Source organism: Eurytemora carolleeae, unplaced genomic scaffold, assembly GCF_000591075.1.
Source record: "Eurytemora carolleeae unplaced genomic scaffold, Eaff_2.0 scaffold409, whole genome shotgun sequence".
NCBI lineage: Eukaryota > Metazoa > Arthropoda > Copepoda > Calanoida > Temoridae > Eurytemora > Eurytemora carolleeae.
In genome coordinates, this window is record NW_019397434.1 from 211215 (window position 1) to 224134 (window position 12920).

The 12920-nt window shown below is 32.3% G+C and overlaps 1 protein-coding gene across 1 annotated transcript in view; it reads right to left on the reverse strand.

Moving 5' to 3' along the window:
• Nucleotides 1-12920, reverse strand: part of LOC111714273 (toll-like receptor Tollo) — a 33503-nt gene that overhangs the window by 3005 nt on the left and 17578 nt on the right. Inside the window, exons 10-12 of the mRNA XM_023489338.1 lie at nt 9675-9822; nt 8226-8267; nt 1586-1734 (exon numbers count right to left, since the gene is read on the reverse strand). Of these exons, the coding sequence (XP_023345106.1) occupies nt 1586-1734; nt 8226-8267; nt 9675-9822 (339 nt within the window). The remainder of the gene's footprint in view (nt 1-1585; nt 1735-8225; nt 8268-9674; nt 9823-12920) is intronic.

Here is a 12920-nt window from a genome sequence, read left to right on the forward strand (position 1 = left end):
CCCAACTGACAACTAACCAATGAAACTTCCACAAGTGGTAACTTCCCAAATGTGCAGTTTCCCAAGCTGCAACTTCCCAAGTCTGTCCTAGCCGCAGTGCTCGACCCGCATTGCAGCCTGTGGTGCCTCAGAGGGCCTAACCAAACCTTTGGGGAGTTGCCGCTTGGGAAATTGCACATTTGGGAAGTTGCCGCTTGGGAAATTGTCACTTGGGAAGTCGGTCTTGGGAAAACGCCTTTGGGAAAATACCTAACATCTAACATTTTCACTTGGGAAGTCGTCCTTGGAAAAAATGCCTTTGAAGAAGTACCTAACACCACTTATTATACAGAACTACATGTGATATGAAGAAAAAAACGTTTACAAGACGATTATTCCATAATGCATGAAATTGTTCCTTTAACTTTTTTAGCTTGTCACACCTGTCTCTGTGTAACATCTATGAAGTAGGAAGATACCGTCCTTGATTTCACAAAGTTTTTAAAGGGTTAACAAGAGCTTTAGGTTCTATGAGGCATTTATGGATCCAAAATGATCCAGGAATAGATGTAAAACTTGATTTGCTGTAGTTTGTTTATGTTCCTGTCAGTAAGAATTTCTAATTTTGTTGAAAACAATGGTTGAGAATATTCTGCTTTAACAATTTCATCTCCTAGATTGTATTGTATTGTATAGATGAAGAATAATCTTCAAAACATTTCAAAGTTCAACCTTGAATCAGAAACAACTGGGAAAACAAGGTGGAATAAAATATTCATTTTATTTTGCAATATATTTCATTCTTTTGAATTTCAAATTCTTTTATTTTGAAAATCTATTTTGTATAATTTACAATCCAATTTTAGAATGAAACACAAACTGTATTTTTAAAATGGTTCGGTAAAAATTGTACGATGAAATTTTGGCAGAAGCTTCAGTTTGGTTAGGCAAATTAATTTCATTTTCATTTTGGTGGTAAATTTTGGTAAATTTATTTCTCTTCAACTTTAGCAGGAACATTTGGGTTAGGAGGGGTAAATTGACAACCCTCTCATTTTGGCGGGAATTTTTGGTTTGGTTTGGTAAATTGTGTACATTGCTGGCTGGAATGGTTAGAGCTGGATTATGGTAAGAGTGTAACTCAATTAGATTTCTCCAGTGTGCCATGAAATCCAATAAGCCTTGTTTCCCTTCCTAGTTCCCTCAGTACAAAATAATTCTACACACAAACTCAAAACTTTCCAAGTTTACCAAAAACAAACTTTGGAACTTCAGACAAAGGCGAGGATTTTTTTGAGCCTTTAAAATTTACATTTATGTGGAGCATTAATTGGTAACTGTAAAGATTTTTAGTTTTTTTCATTTGATGATATGAAGCAGGCAGAATATAGAGCAGTACTGGAAATCCTGAGTCTGTAGAGGGGTGCAAGTACAAATTATTAGCTCTGAGGAAAAATAATTTTACATTTGAAAACAGAGTCTATGGAGGAACGTGAGTACAAATTATAAACTCTGAGTTTATATCATGTTATATTTGATACTTGAATTGAATAATGCAAGTACAAATCATTGAGCTCTGAGTAGAAATAATGTTATTTTTATATACCTGAGCCCATAGAGGGATGAAAGTACTGGCTCTGTCCCTGTGTTTAGATCCTTGATCAAGTTCTCTCCTAGATCCAGGTTTCGGAGAAGTGGAAGAGAAGAGACCTGCTCTGGGAAGTGGGTCAGCTTGTTCTGGCTCAGGTTCAAGTCCTGATTGTGTTGAATCTCTAGCTTTAGTTTAAAAAGTATTAACCCTATAAAGGCAGGGTACAAGGTTGAAATGCATGTTCATAGCCCAATTTTGAACGGCCAGCTCATTGAATAAAAATTAGACCGATAACATAAATAGTTTGAGTGCTACTAAGGGTTGAAAAAAATGCCAAAAAATGTTCAAAAAATGTTTTTTTTTATTTTAAACAAATATCAATATGTACAACATGTTTCTACATCCATTTTTAAAGGTCTTTAAAAAAATATAGTTTATAGATCTGTAGCTTTAGTCACAGAAAAGTTATGGGCTATTTTTTTTTTTTTTATTAACCAAGACTTGACTTATTATCGCCTTATACCCTATCCCATGCATTAAAAAAAATATTTTTTTACAAAAAATCCTTTCACAATAAAAATGTCAAAAATTGGTGTGCTAGGACAAAAAACTAAAGGGGGGCCCTGCCTGTTTAGGGTTTAAGGCTTGTTTAAAAAAAATATGCTGAAAAGTTAAAACTCCAAATAAATAAAAGGTTACATGAATTTGTTAAGTTGAACATATTTTAGGAGCAAACTTCCTCTAAAATTCACAAAGAGTTTAAAAATAAAAATTAATTGAAAAAAACTTGAATCTCAAGTATAAAAAATTCTTTCATGGGGTATGAAAACTTTTTTGCAATGTACAAAATGCATAGCAAAATTAATTCCAAAACTAATTATGGAAATTTTTTTTAACTGGTCCATTAATATTGTATTCAGAATTAAGTTTACTGAAAAATCTAAAATCTACAGAAAAATATCATAATCTTTTTTACATTTCTGTATCAGTCTGTAGACTGTATCGGATTGTACTGGAAAAATATTTTTCATAACCTTTAAACTGAACTTGCTTTAAATATTTTTTATTGTTCTATGAATTTCCAGCTTCTTTCATCATGTAAAGTAATCCGTCTTAAAAATTGAAAACTTTTTTCATGTCAGGGAAAAGTTGAAAACTCCTTCTTCTCTAATCTCTTGTAAAGTCAGCAATTCTTTATAACATCACCCCTACTCCCATCTCCTCCTTCAGATTGAAAGTATTTATATCACATAATCTCCTACCCCCCCTTGACTCTTTCAACAATTCGAATAATATACACCCCTCCGGGGCCTCTCCTCCCCTCACAACCATTTGAGCACTATACAAACACCCCTTTCTTCCCCTCTAAACCATTCAAACAATTTACAAACCTCCCCTCCCATCTCTCTCCTTGGTAATCTCTCTCTTTGGTACAATATACTCTCTATTGTATGTCAAGTGTTGCTAGATCAGGAGGTTTCCTTTTTATCTCTCTTGGGGATAAGTTTCTTCAAGATAAAAACCGGAATAGAATTTTCTAGTTTCCTCTCCGGTAAAAACCTATGAGGTTTTCAACAGAAGACTCCTTAGAATTTCAAAGCTGGTTCAACACAAAGATTACCCTTTCTAAATATGGCATTATTTTTTTTATTCCGAAGAACTCTTATAAAATAACATAACTAATGTAAATGTAAATTATAAAAACCTGTTTGTTATAAACTTTTATTATAAATTACTGGAATATACTAGTTTATATTTTTTAAAGCTTTTTAAATTATAGTTTAGCTTCATGAAATTTTCATTAGTTATCAATCCAGCCTTGCAATATCTCTCAGAAATTTTTTATTTTAATAGACCATCCAATGAAGGTCTGCAATGCCCGATTTACAACGGTACCCTTAAAAACCTTAATGCGATAAATTTCTCCATAGTTTCTTATATAAACAAGTCATTTTAATTTTAAATAAAAAGTTTAATTTAACGCAAACATTGACAGCCAATTCATTTGATCAGACAAAGCTTGTCAGGGTACCGTTGTTAATTGGACATTGTTATCTTGGCATGAATGGTGGCTTGAAATTGCGCTTTCTGTACAGTCCCCTTAAAAATACTCATTTGTCCAATTTCTGGATACTGAGTCCGAATTTAATGAATTTGAGCTACATCTTAAATCCCCCCAAAACCGGGTTTAATTGATTGCCGACTTAAATCTTGAAACATTGAATACAACTTTAAGTGGAACCAACCATATTTGAGCTGGGGCTCAAATTTAAGACGTGGCACAAATTCTTTAAATTCTGCCTCTGGATATTCAATTTAATTCGATAGCTTCTAAAAATACCCATTTTGTTTGACAGCACATATCTAAATTGACTATGAGAATTGGTTTTAAACTTATCTTATCGAAATCAAAATTCATCAAAATTATATATTAGTTAAATTGATTAATCAATATTTCAATCTTATTGATCAACTATATAGTTTAACTTGATCAATTACGCATTGATCATATAAAAGATTACAGTTTACCTGAAGCAGTATATTGATCAATTAACAGATTGATCAATTGTGTTTTGTCTTTTAAAAGATCGATTGATTGATTGATTGATTTGATTTGATTTCCTTATTTTGTTGAATGAAGCGTCCAAGGTGTGAAGTTTAAACCCCTCTCGTAACTGTAGAAGCAGAAAAACAATTGAAAAAAAATAATTAAACTTGGGAAGGATAATTAAAAATAATCAGAAACCAGGTTTTCAGACTTTTAAGATTCGTCATTTAGTTATTTCATTTGGTTGCTTCACAAAACGTTCGCATTCACTTTGGATTGAAGGATTCATAACTCTAATTGGATAATGAGATAGATAGAAAGATAGATGTTACCGCCATACTATTTCTATTGGTTCAGAATAGACGACAAACACATGACTGAACCCTGATTGGATCAGGCGATAATGGACTCGGCATACAGGAGTGAGCTCGAGCAAGTTGTACAGTGTACAGTACAATTACAGACTATGTAAGGCAATTCGAGACTGTACACCAATAAAATTTATGCGCAAATCTCATTTTTCTGAAAAGCTATTGGTTATACAAATTCTCAAGGTTGCAAAGTCAATAAATCTAATCTTCTACCTTATGGAGTGTCTCAAAACTCAGTTTTGTTAATTTTCAATGTGTTTAAGGTGCCGGCTCTGTTCTCTTTTATTTGAATGAAATGAAAGTTTATGGACTTCAATAAAATTCGAACATTAATGCTAAATTAAAACAGGAGAAAGGGAATCTATTCCTCGAAAATAAATTGTTTAAATTAAGATTTTGAAATGTTAAAAAAGATCCTACAATATTGTTTAAGCAAGGGCTCATTGCTTCCAGAATAAGGACAACAAATAGTAGTAATTTCGATACAAAATGACCTCAAAGGGACTGCTAACATATTCACCAGTGAACCTCCGTTTCTAAAGTGTCATGTCTCATTCTTAACTGAATCCTTTAAACCTTGGTTTGGTCAGAGATAATTTTACAATTTACAATTGTGGTTTATATATTTAAATAACTCATATACTGGAGAAACAATGAAGACATTTTCAGAATTGAACACTTTTCAATTCGACAATTTAAATTTTTTTCATGTTTTTTTTTCCTGATAGTAATTCCCAATCTCCTCCACACTATTTCCATGAATATCCAACCATTCTAAGAATAAAGAAAGGTAAAAAAGAGAATTTGGAAAAAAGTAGTTTAAAAAAAACTGTAGAATTGGTAGAAAAGTAAGTAGAAAATCAGATAAAATCTGTGTACAGAAGAAAGGGGAGGGGGGTTCGTTATTAAACATAGAAAATGCCAGAGAGTAGTGGAGGATTTAGTAGATATCCTCTATAGTAGATGCCAGAAATTAAAATTCTATTTTCCGTAACAAGTTTAATTTTTCAAGGATACATATTTCAAATTTCAGCTTCACATTTAGATATTCTATAAAAATGTAAATATAATTACAAAACATCTTAAAGAAAAAGTTAGTACCAACTTGTCAAAGATAACAAATTCAAATTACATTTACACATATCATAAANAAATTAATCATATAAGAGGATTTAACCCCCCTATTCAGTTTAGAAATACAGCCTAAGCTTCTGAACTTTAAAGATTTGGTGACATTTAATCAAAATTCAGAAAATTCAATTTCACATAATGTCGTTTGAAATAAATATAATAGTTGCCGGAAATATAGAATAGTTGCCGGAAATATAGAATAGTTGCCGGAAATATAGAAAAGTTGCCGGATATGAATAGAATAGTTGCCGGAAATATAGAATAGTTGCTGGAAATATAGAATAAATGCCGGAAATATAGAATAGTTGCCGGAAATAAACAGAATAGCTGCTGGAAATATAGAATAAATGCCGGAAATATAGAATAGCTGCCGGAAATATAGAATAGTTGCTGAAAATATAGAATAAATGCCGGAAATATAGAATAGTTGCCAGAAATATAGAATAGTTGCCGGGAATATAGAATAGTTTCCGGAAATATAGAAAAGTTGCCGGAAATATAGAATAGTTGCCGGAAATATAGAATAGTTGCCGGAAATATAGAATAGTTTCCGGAAATATAGAATAGTTGCCAGAAATATAGAATAGTTGCCGGAAATATAGAATAGTTTCCGGAAATATAGAATAGTTGCCGGAAATATAGAATAGTTGCAGATAATATGGAATAGTTTCCGGAAATACAAAAAAGTTGCCGGAAATATAGAATAGTTGCCGGAAATATAGAATAGTTGCCGGAAGTATAGAATAGTTGCCGGAAATATAGAATAGTTGCCGGAAATATATAATAGTACGTTGTCGGAAATACAGAATAGTTGCCGGAAATATAGAATAATTGCCGGAAATATGGAATAGTTGCCGGAAATATATATTAGTACGTTGTCGGAAATACAGAACAGTTGCCGGAAATATAGAATAGTTGCCGGAAATATAGAATAATTGCCGGAAATATGGAATAGTTGCCGGAAATATATAATAGTACGTAGTCGGAAATACAGAATAGTTGCCGGAAATATAGAATAGTTTCCGGAAATATAGAATAATTGCCGGAAATATGGAATAGTTGCCGGAAATATATAATAGTACGTTGTCGGAAATACAGAATAGTTGCCGATTATATAGAATAGTTGCCGGAATTTTGTGACGAAAAGATGTAATTTCAATTAACCATGGAGAGCAAATCTGTTTTTCTATCTTTAAACCTAGTTAATTCTGTCAATTTTCTTTTTTTTTGTCTCTGCTGTATAGATCCGCATTTTTGATCATACGAAGGTTTACATGGTACCAATGTGAATCGGACATGCCCCTCTTTATAATATAGAGATTCACTGGAATTACTGTGAAAGTCCTTTAAAATAATTGTCGGATAAAAAAGACAGAAATAAAAGTTAAAAAGAAATCAAAATGGCAGCAAGGAAAACAAAATGGCGGTTTGTCTGAAGTTGACAGTTTCTTGAAACAGAAACTGTTATTGTTGAAACTGCAAAATTTGACCGAGACAAATTTGATTGAATCATGGAAAGAGACAGCTAGCAAACAAGGTTTTACAAAGAAAGGNTTTCATTACTTAATATTTTTGACACCTTCCCTTGCAAAAAAGGATTTAAACAGTTTTTTTAGCAGAAATAAAAGAAGTTTTTTTTTTTTGAAAGTTTTCCTGAGATATCTGAGAGCGTCCATTTTTGCTTGATTTCATTCTAATAAAAGTTTGGCAAAACTTCGCAGATACTTAGAAAAATTGCAAACTTTATATCAGATTATATTTGTTTCTTTGGATCTCAAAGGGGAGAATAATTCAACCTCCCCCCCCTTTCTCTAAAGGCGAGATATTCAATCCCCTTTTCTCTAGATTTGAATCTTGAATATATGAAATAAAAAGACAAAATTATATTTGCAGGGGTTAATATTAATACTAATTTGAGAACCCAGCGTTGCCCAGGTAAAACTACCGTTTACCCGCACTTGGTTGTAAATAAAAATTAAGACAAATCAGTCAAGGGGTTCATGAGTTATTAGCGGACATACAATCAAACAGAGATGCTACTATATATAGAGAACGATGTTAGCTATTTTTCCCGATAAAAGTCGACCCACTCAACTTAGAATCTCAAAACCAAGCTAAGAACATTCCCGTGATTCTCCCGAGTTCCGCACTCAAAATTTGAGGCTAATTTGTCAAGGGTTTCATGAATTATTATCGCCGTTTACCCGCACTTGGTGGTAAATTAGGAGTTTAGCTATTTTTCCCGATAAAAGACCTTGACCCACGCAACTTAAAATCTCAAAACCAAGCTAAGAACATTCCCGTGGTTTTCCCGAGTTCCCAAATCTAAATTTGAGGCAAATCGGTGGAGATGTATGATAAGAAAAACAAACAGACAAATAGAGATTTCAACTTATAAATGGATACTTTGAAAAATTAATTAATCAAAGCATTATGGTTTTTAATATTGAAAAAAAGAATATTTTGTTCCTCTTGATTTTTTTAATAAGGTATTTATTCTATGTACACTTTGAACTGTGAAGAAACTGTACACTGCAGTTTGTATTATCTGAAACTGTACTGTACATGTTATATGTACTCTATGAACTCTAAAGCTAGTGTTTGCCTGTATGCTTGATGTGTTTAGGAACAAGTTATCTGGAAGCTCCTGGGAAAAAATATATTTTATTCAATTTTGAGGGAATTCATCACACCTAATATATTTCCCGTTGTAGGGTGATTAAGTGACTTTATCGCCCTACAACAGGGCGAAAAAGTAACTTTTTCACCCTGCTATTACGTTCGTTGTTTAAATATTTTTATTTTTATTAAACAAACTAGAAAAAATTTAAATTCCAGCAAAATCTTTTTCGCACTTAATAATACCCATTACAATAACATAGTTGATTTAAATATTTTGAACATCCTTCTTGTTTAAAAAAGTATTAAGTCAGACATCTTAAAAGAAAATTGAAATTGCATATATCTCCCTACAACTTAATTTTTTGAACTTATTTACTTTAGATTTTACAACTTACAATTTACTAGTCAATTCAAACGATTAACACTTGAAATAGCTGGGAGATTTTTACAAAAATTAGCCACCCACTCAAACAAGTGTATATGTTTATATTTAAATGATAGAAATTAATAACCAAAATTATGAATTATTATCTAACGCAAGGTTATAATGCAAGGAAAGTTATTTCAGAGGTGTACGCATCTTTTGTAGTGCAGTGTACTGTCTCTGTGCGGTAATGTAAACACAAGATGGATGTCGAAGCCGGACATGGGATCCATCTTTCTCATAAATAATCAATGAAATATTCTGGTCATAGGAAACTATTATGTGAATTATCAAAATTATCAAAATTTAAGCTTTTAACCTCCTCAGATACTAAACGAACACTGATGCATCTATTCTTGTTTACAAATTCCGCCCAGAGAGAACTGGTTTCAATATGTACACAACTTCAATTAACTTTCCTTGCATTATAACCTTGATCTGACGTACATTCTTGATATTTAGAATATTTTCAAATTAAGTGTGGAATTAAGATTATTTGATATTTTAATGAAATTGAAAAATATTTAACTATGGATTACAGGGTTTAGTAAAACTTTGTTCAAAAATAGAAAGAGGGACCAGACAAACTAGGAAAGGGAGAAATTTGTTCAAGGATTTTCTTTCAAAGGAATTGAGTCTTTGTCACAAACTCTTAATTTAAAATCCCTATTTCTTTGGAACCCAATGTCGTAAATCTTTGATATTTCAAACTTATATTATTTGATCTAACAGAATTCATAGTTTGAAATATTTAAGGTCTACAACATTAGAATCCAAAGATATAAGGTTTAGAAAAGCAGAGTTTGTGGCAAAGACTCAATTCCTTTATTTGCGGTTTTTACCAAGATTTTAAGGGACAAGATTTAAATCAATCAGGCTGCCTTTCCCTTATATTTGCGCAACTAATTGATTCGATCAAAAATATTGATGCATTGATTGATCGATTGATTATCAATTGACTGATTGATTGATTGATTTGTTCTTTGTTGATTGATAAAAAATATATTCCTTAAGTTTATTTTGATCTAGAGAAATGGAACTGAGGACAGGCAAACCAGCCAGAGAGTTGGAGGATAAAGCCTCCAATTGGTTGGAGGACAACAGGAGGATATGGAGGTTAGGAACTCGGAGGGAGCCATCAGCAAGTACTTTCAACCTAAACAAATGTGGTCAAACGCAGCCAAACAAAGTCCAACAAAGTCCAACAAAGTCAAACAAAGTCAAACAAAGTCAAAAAAAAAGTCTAACAAAGTCAAACAAAGTCAAACAAAGTCAAAATGCTTTCGTCTTAACAAAGTTCATAAGCTATCCCCCTGTAGAGAGGGGGGGGGGGGGGTAATCATTGTCCCCTGTACTTAACGCCCCAGCTGAATAAAGCCCCTGGCATCCATTTCATTGATATGAATCCATTTTATCAAGTTTCCCCGAGATTCCAAATATTGGAATAAAATTAGGAAAACTGGAGAAATCTAATATTTGATAATGTTGATAGAATTCTTTCAGAAGAACACAACAGTTCAGCACAGATGAGATTTTAAAAGCTTAAACCCGAGTAAAACCCGGTCTTTGCGTCTGCTTAGACCCAAGTAAAGCTCAAGTCAAGACCGGGTTTTTAATGGCCTTGAGTTTCGCTAAAACCAACCATCTTGGGTTTTTCTCTCTTTAAGGCTCGAGTCTTCAGCAGCTGATGATTGTAAATTTCGTAAAAACTTTATATTTGTACATTTAAAATCTCGGGAATTATTTGTGGTGTCAAATTTGATCAAATATATAAAATAAACATACTATGAAAATAATATATCTCCATAAAGTTTGAATTTTCGAAATTTACATCTCATTGTCACAGCTGATCTGACGGTATTCTGTCTGCTACAGAGAGAAAGCTTGCTAAACAGTCTCGCATTGGTTGAATCAGAACCAATCCTGACTTGGGTTCTATCTAAGCCCGAGTTTGGGTTTTACTCGGGTTTAAGCTTTTAAAATCTCGTCTCAGGAATACACTAGATACACTTTAAACAGCTCATTCATTCATGGATTGGCATGTCCGATTAACACCCCTTATTGCTTTAAAATTGCCTCATTTCCTTTATGGCCTCTGCACCATAATTACACAATTCACTTACACAAAGGAAAAAAATGATTAATTGATTGATAAAACGGTAAATAGTTCAAGGAGGAAACATAAAAAAGGTACAAGAAAGTGAAAGAGTTTAAGTCTTAGTGACAAATTCTGATTTTTTAATCCCTATATCTTTGAAACCCAATGTCGTAGACCTTAGATATTTCAAACAAGGAATTCTGTTAGATCAAATAATTTTAGTTTGAAATAGCAAAGATGTACATCATCAAGTTGCAAAGATGTAAGGGTTTATAAAGGTTGAGTTTGTGGCAATTAGACTCAATTCCTTTGTGTGGCTTTAAGCTGTTGCTCTAGCTCCAAGATTGGCTTTCTAGACTCTTTAACTTTAACTTTTTTATGATGAAAAAAGTGTTTAAGATACCGTCGTTTTTCTGACTCAAAAAGTGTTTAATTCTGATTATTTCTCCATCGCTTTGTTAAGCTAGAAATGCGCAAGTCATTTTCCCAAAAAACGCAAAAGAAACAAAACTTGAAATTGCGATTATACAATCCCTTTAAATCCTTTCATTTAAAAGTTTTCACTGTAAATATCGAGTTTACCCGCGCTATTCAACTCAAAAGTTTTGGCCTTAGAAAAATGTAGGTAATTATATCAATAAAATAAAGACGACTTTTTATTTAAGTTTTTTTTTAATTACAAGTTTACAAGTAATCTAACAGAAGCTGACAGCTTCTCCTGACTTTTATTTGATGTCTATCCATGCTGGTTAAGAGCTTGATAAAAACCAAAATCTAAATAAAAAGTCGTCTTCATTGTATTGATATAATCACATACCACTGTAAGAAAATCATGAAAGAATGGAATAAAAGAAATGATATTCTCGAAGAAGTTAGGTTTTCTGGCCTAGAGGGGTTCAGTGCTTCAACACTTTAAAGATTAGCATAAAACCATTGAAAGAACGGACTCCTAGTCCTTAACAATTCTTTATTCAAGGAAAACAGCTGATGTTTAAAAGGAGTGTTCGTGAAAACTGAAAGCTGGTATAGTATAATTTTTCAAATTGATTTTGCAAACCAATGTCACAGACAAGCTATTAATTCTGTTAGATAAAATAATCTAAGTTTAAAATATCAAACATTTAACCCACCAGAGTCCGAATTTAATGAGTTTGAGCCACGTCCGCCCAAAACCGGTTTAAATTAAGCGCCTGCTTGAATCTTGAAACATTGAATACAATCTTAAGTGGAACCAACTACAGAGCGTCCCATATCATATTAGATTATCAAAAATTTTTAACGCAAAAAATCTAGCATTTTCTGCCAACAAAATTTTCTATAAGCCTTAATAAATTTTTTAAAATGATTCATTCTTCTTAAATTTTCTGATTTGTCCCCCAAATCGTAATTTAGACCATTGACGCGGTCTAGTTTGATGTGGGACACCCTGTATATTTGAGCCGTGTCTCAAATTTAAGCCGCCGCTCAAATACTTTAAATTCGGCCTCAGAGCTGAAAACTTTATGGGATCTCCTTAATTCCTATTGATTAAACTGAGTATCCAATGTACACACTTTTGATTTTTTCTTAATAATCTTTTTTTGTTTACCCCTACTGTATAAAAGATATGTTTGATAACAATTACAGATATAATGCTATATTGATTGGACTAATATCCGATTGAACGAAAGTCAGCTGTTCACAAGCCGGCTTTTAGAGCATTTAAACAAATATAAATTTAATCATGTTAATATGAACCTATTAAAAATACATATTTTATAACATTTGCGGACTTAAGCTATTTGGAACGTTAGTCTTAAACAACATAAATCCAAAACTTACGTTCGTTCAATCGATCGTTAGTTCAATTGATATGACACCTTCAACACCAGCAATTCGCAAAATTAAAAACAAAGCTTTTAAGGGTACTATTGTGAATATGACATTGCCATTTTTGCTAAAATTATGCTTATAGTCCCTTTAAACAGGCAACCAAAAGGAGTTCACTGATAAATGAATGCAACACATTTTGACAACTTTTTAAAGATATTTTTGGAAGCTAAAAAAATACATTTTTTTTAAACACATGAAAGTTTTAACTTCAAAAGTTGAACCAATATTTTTGGAAAAGTTTTTATTAAAATCTTAAGTTAGAAATTGCATGACTTGAGAAATAT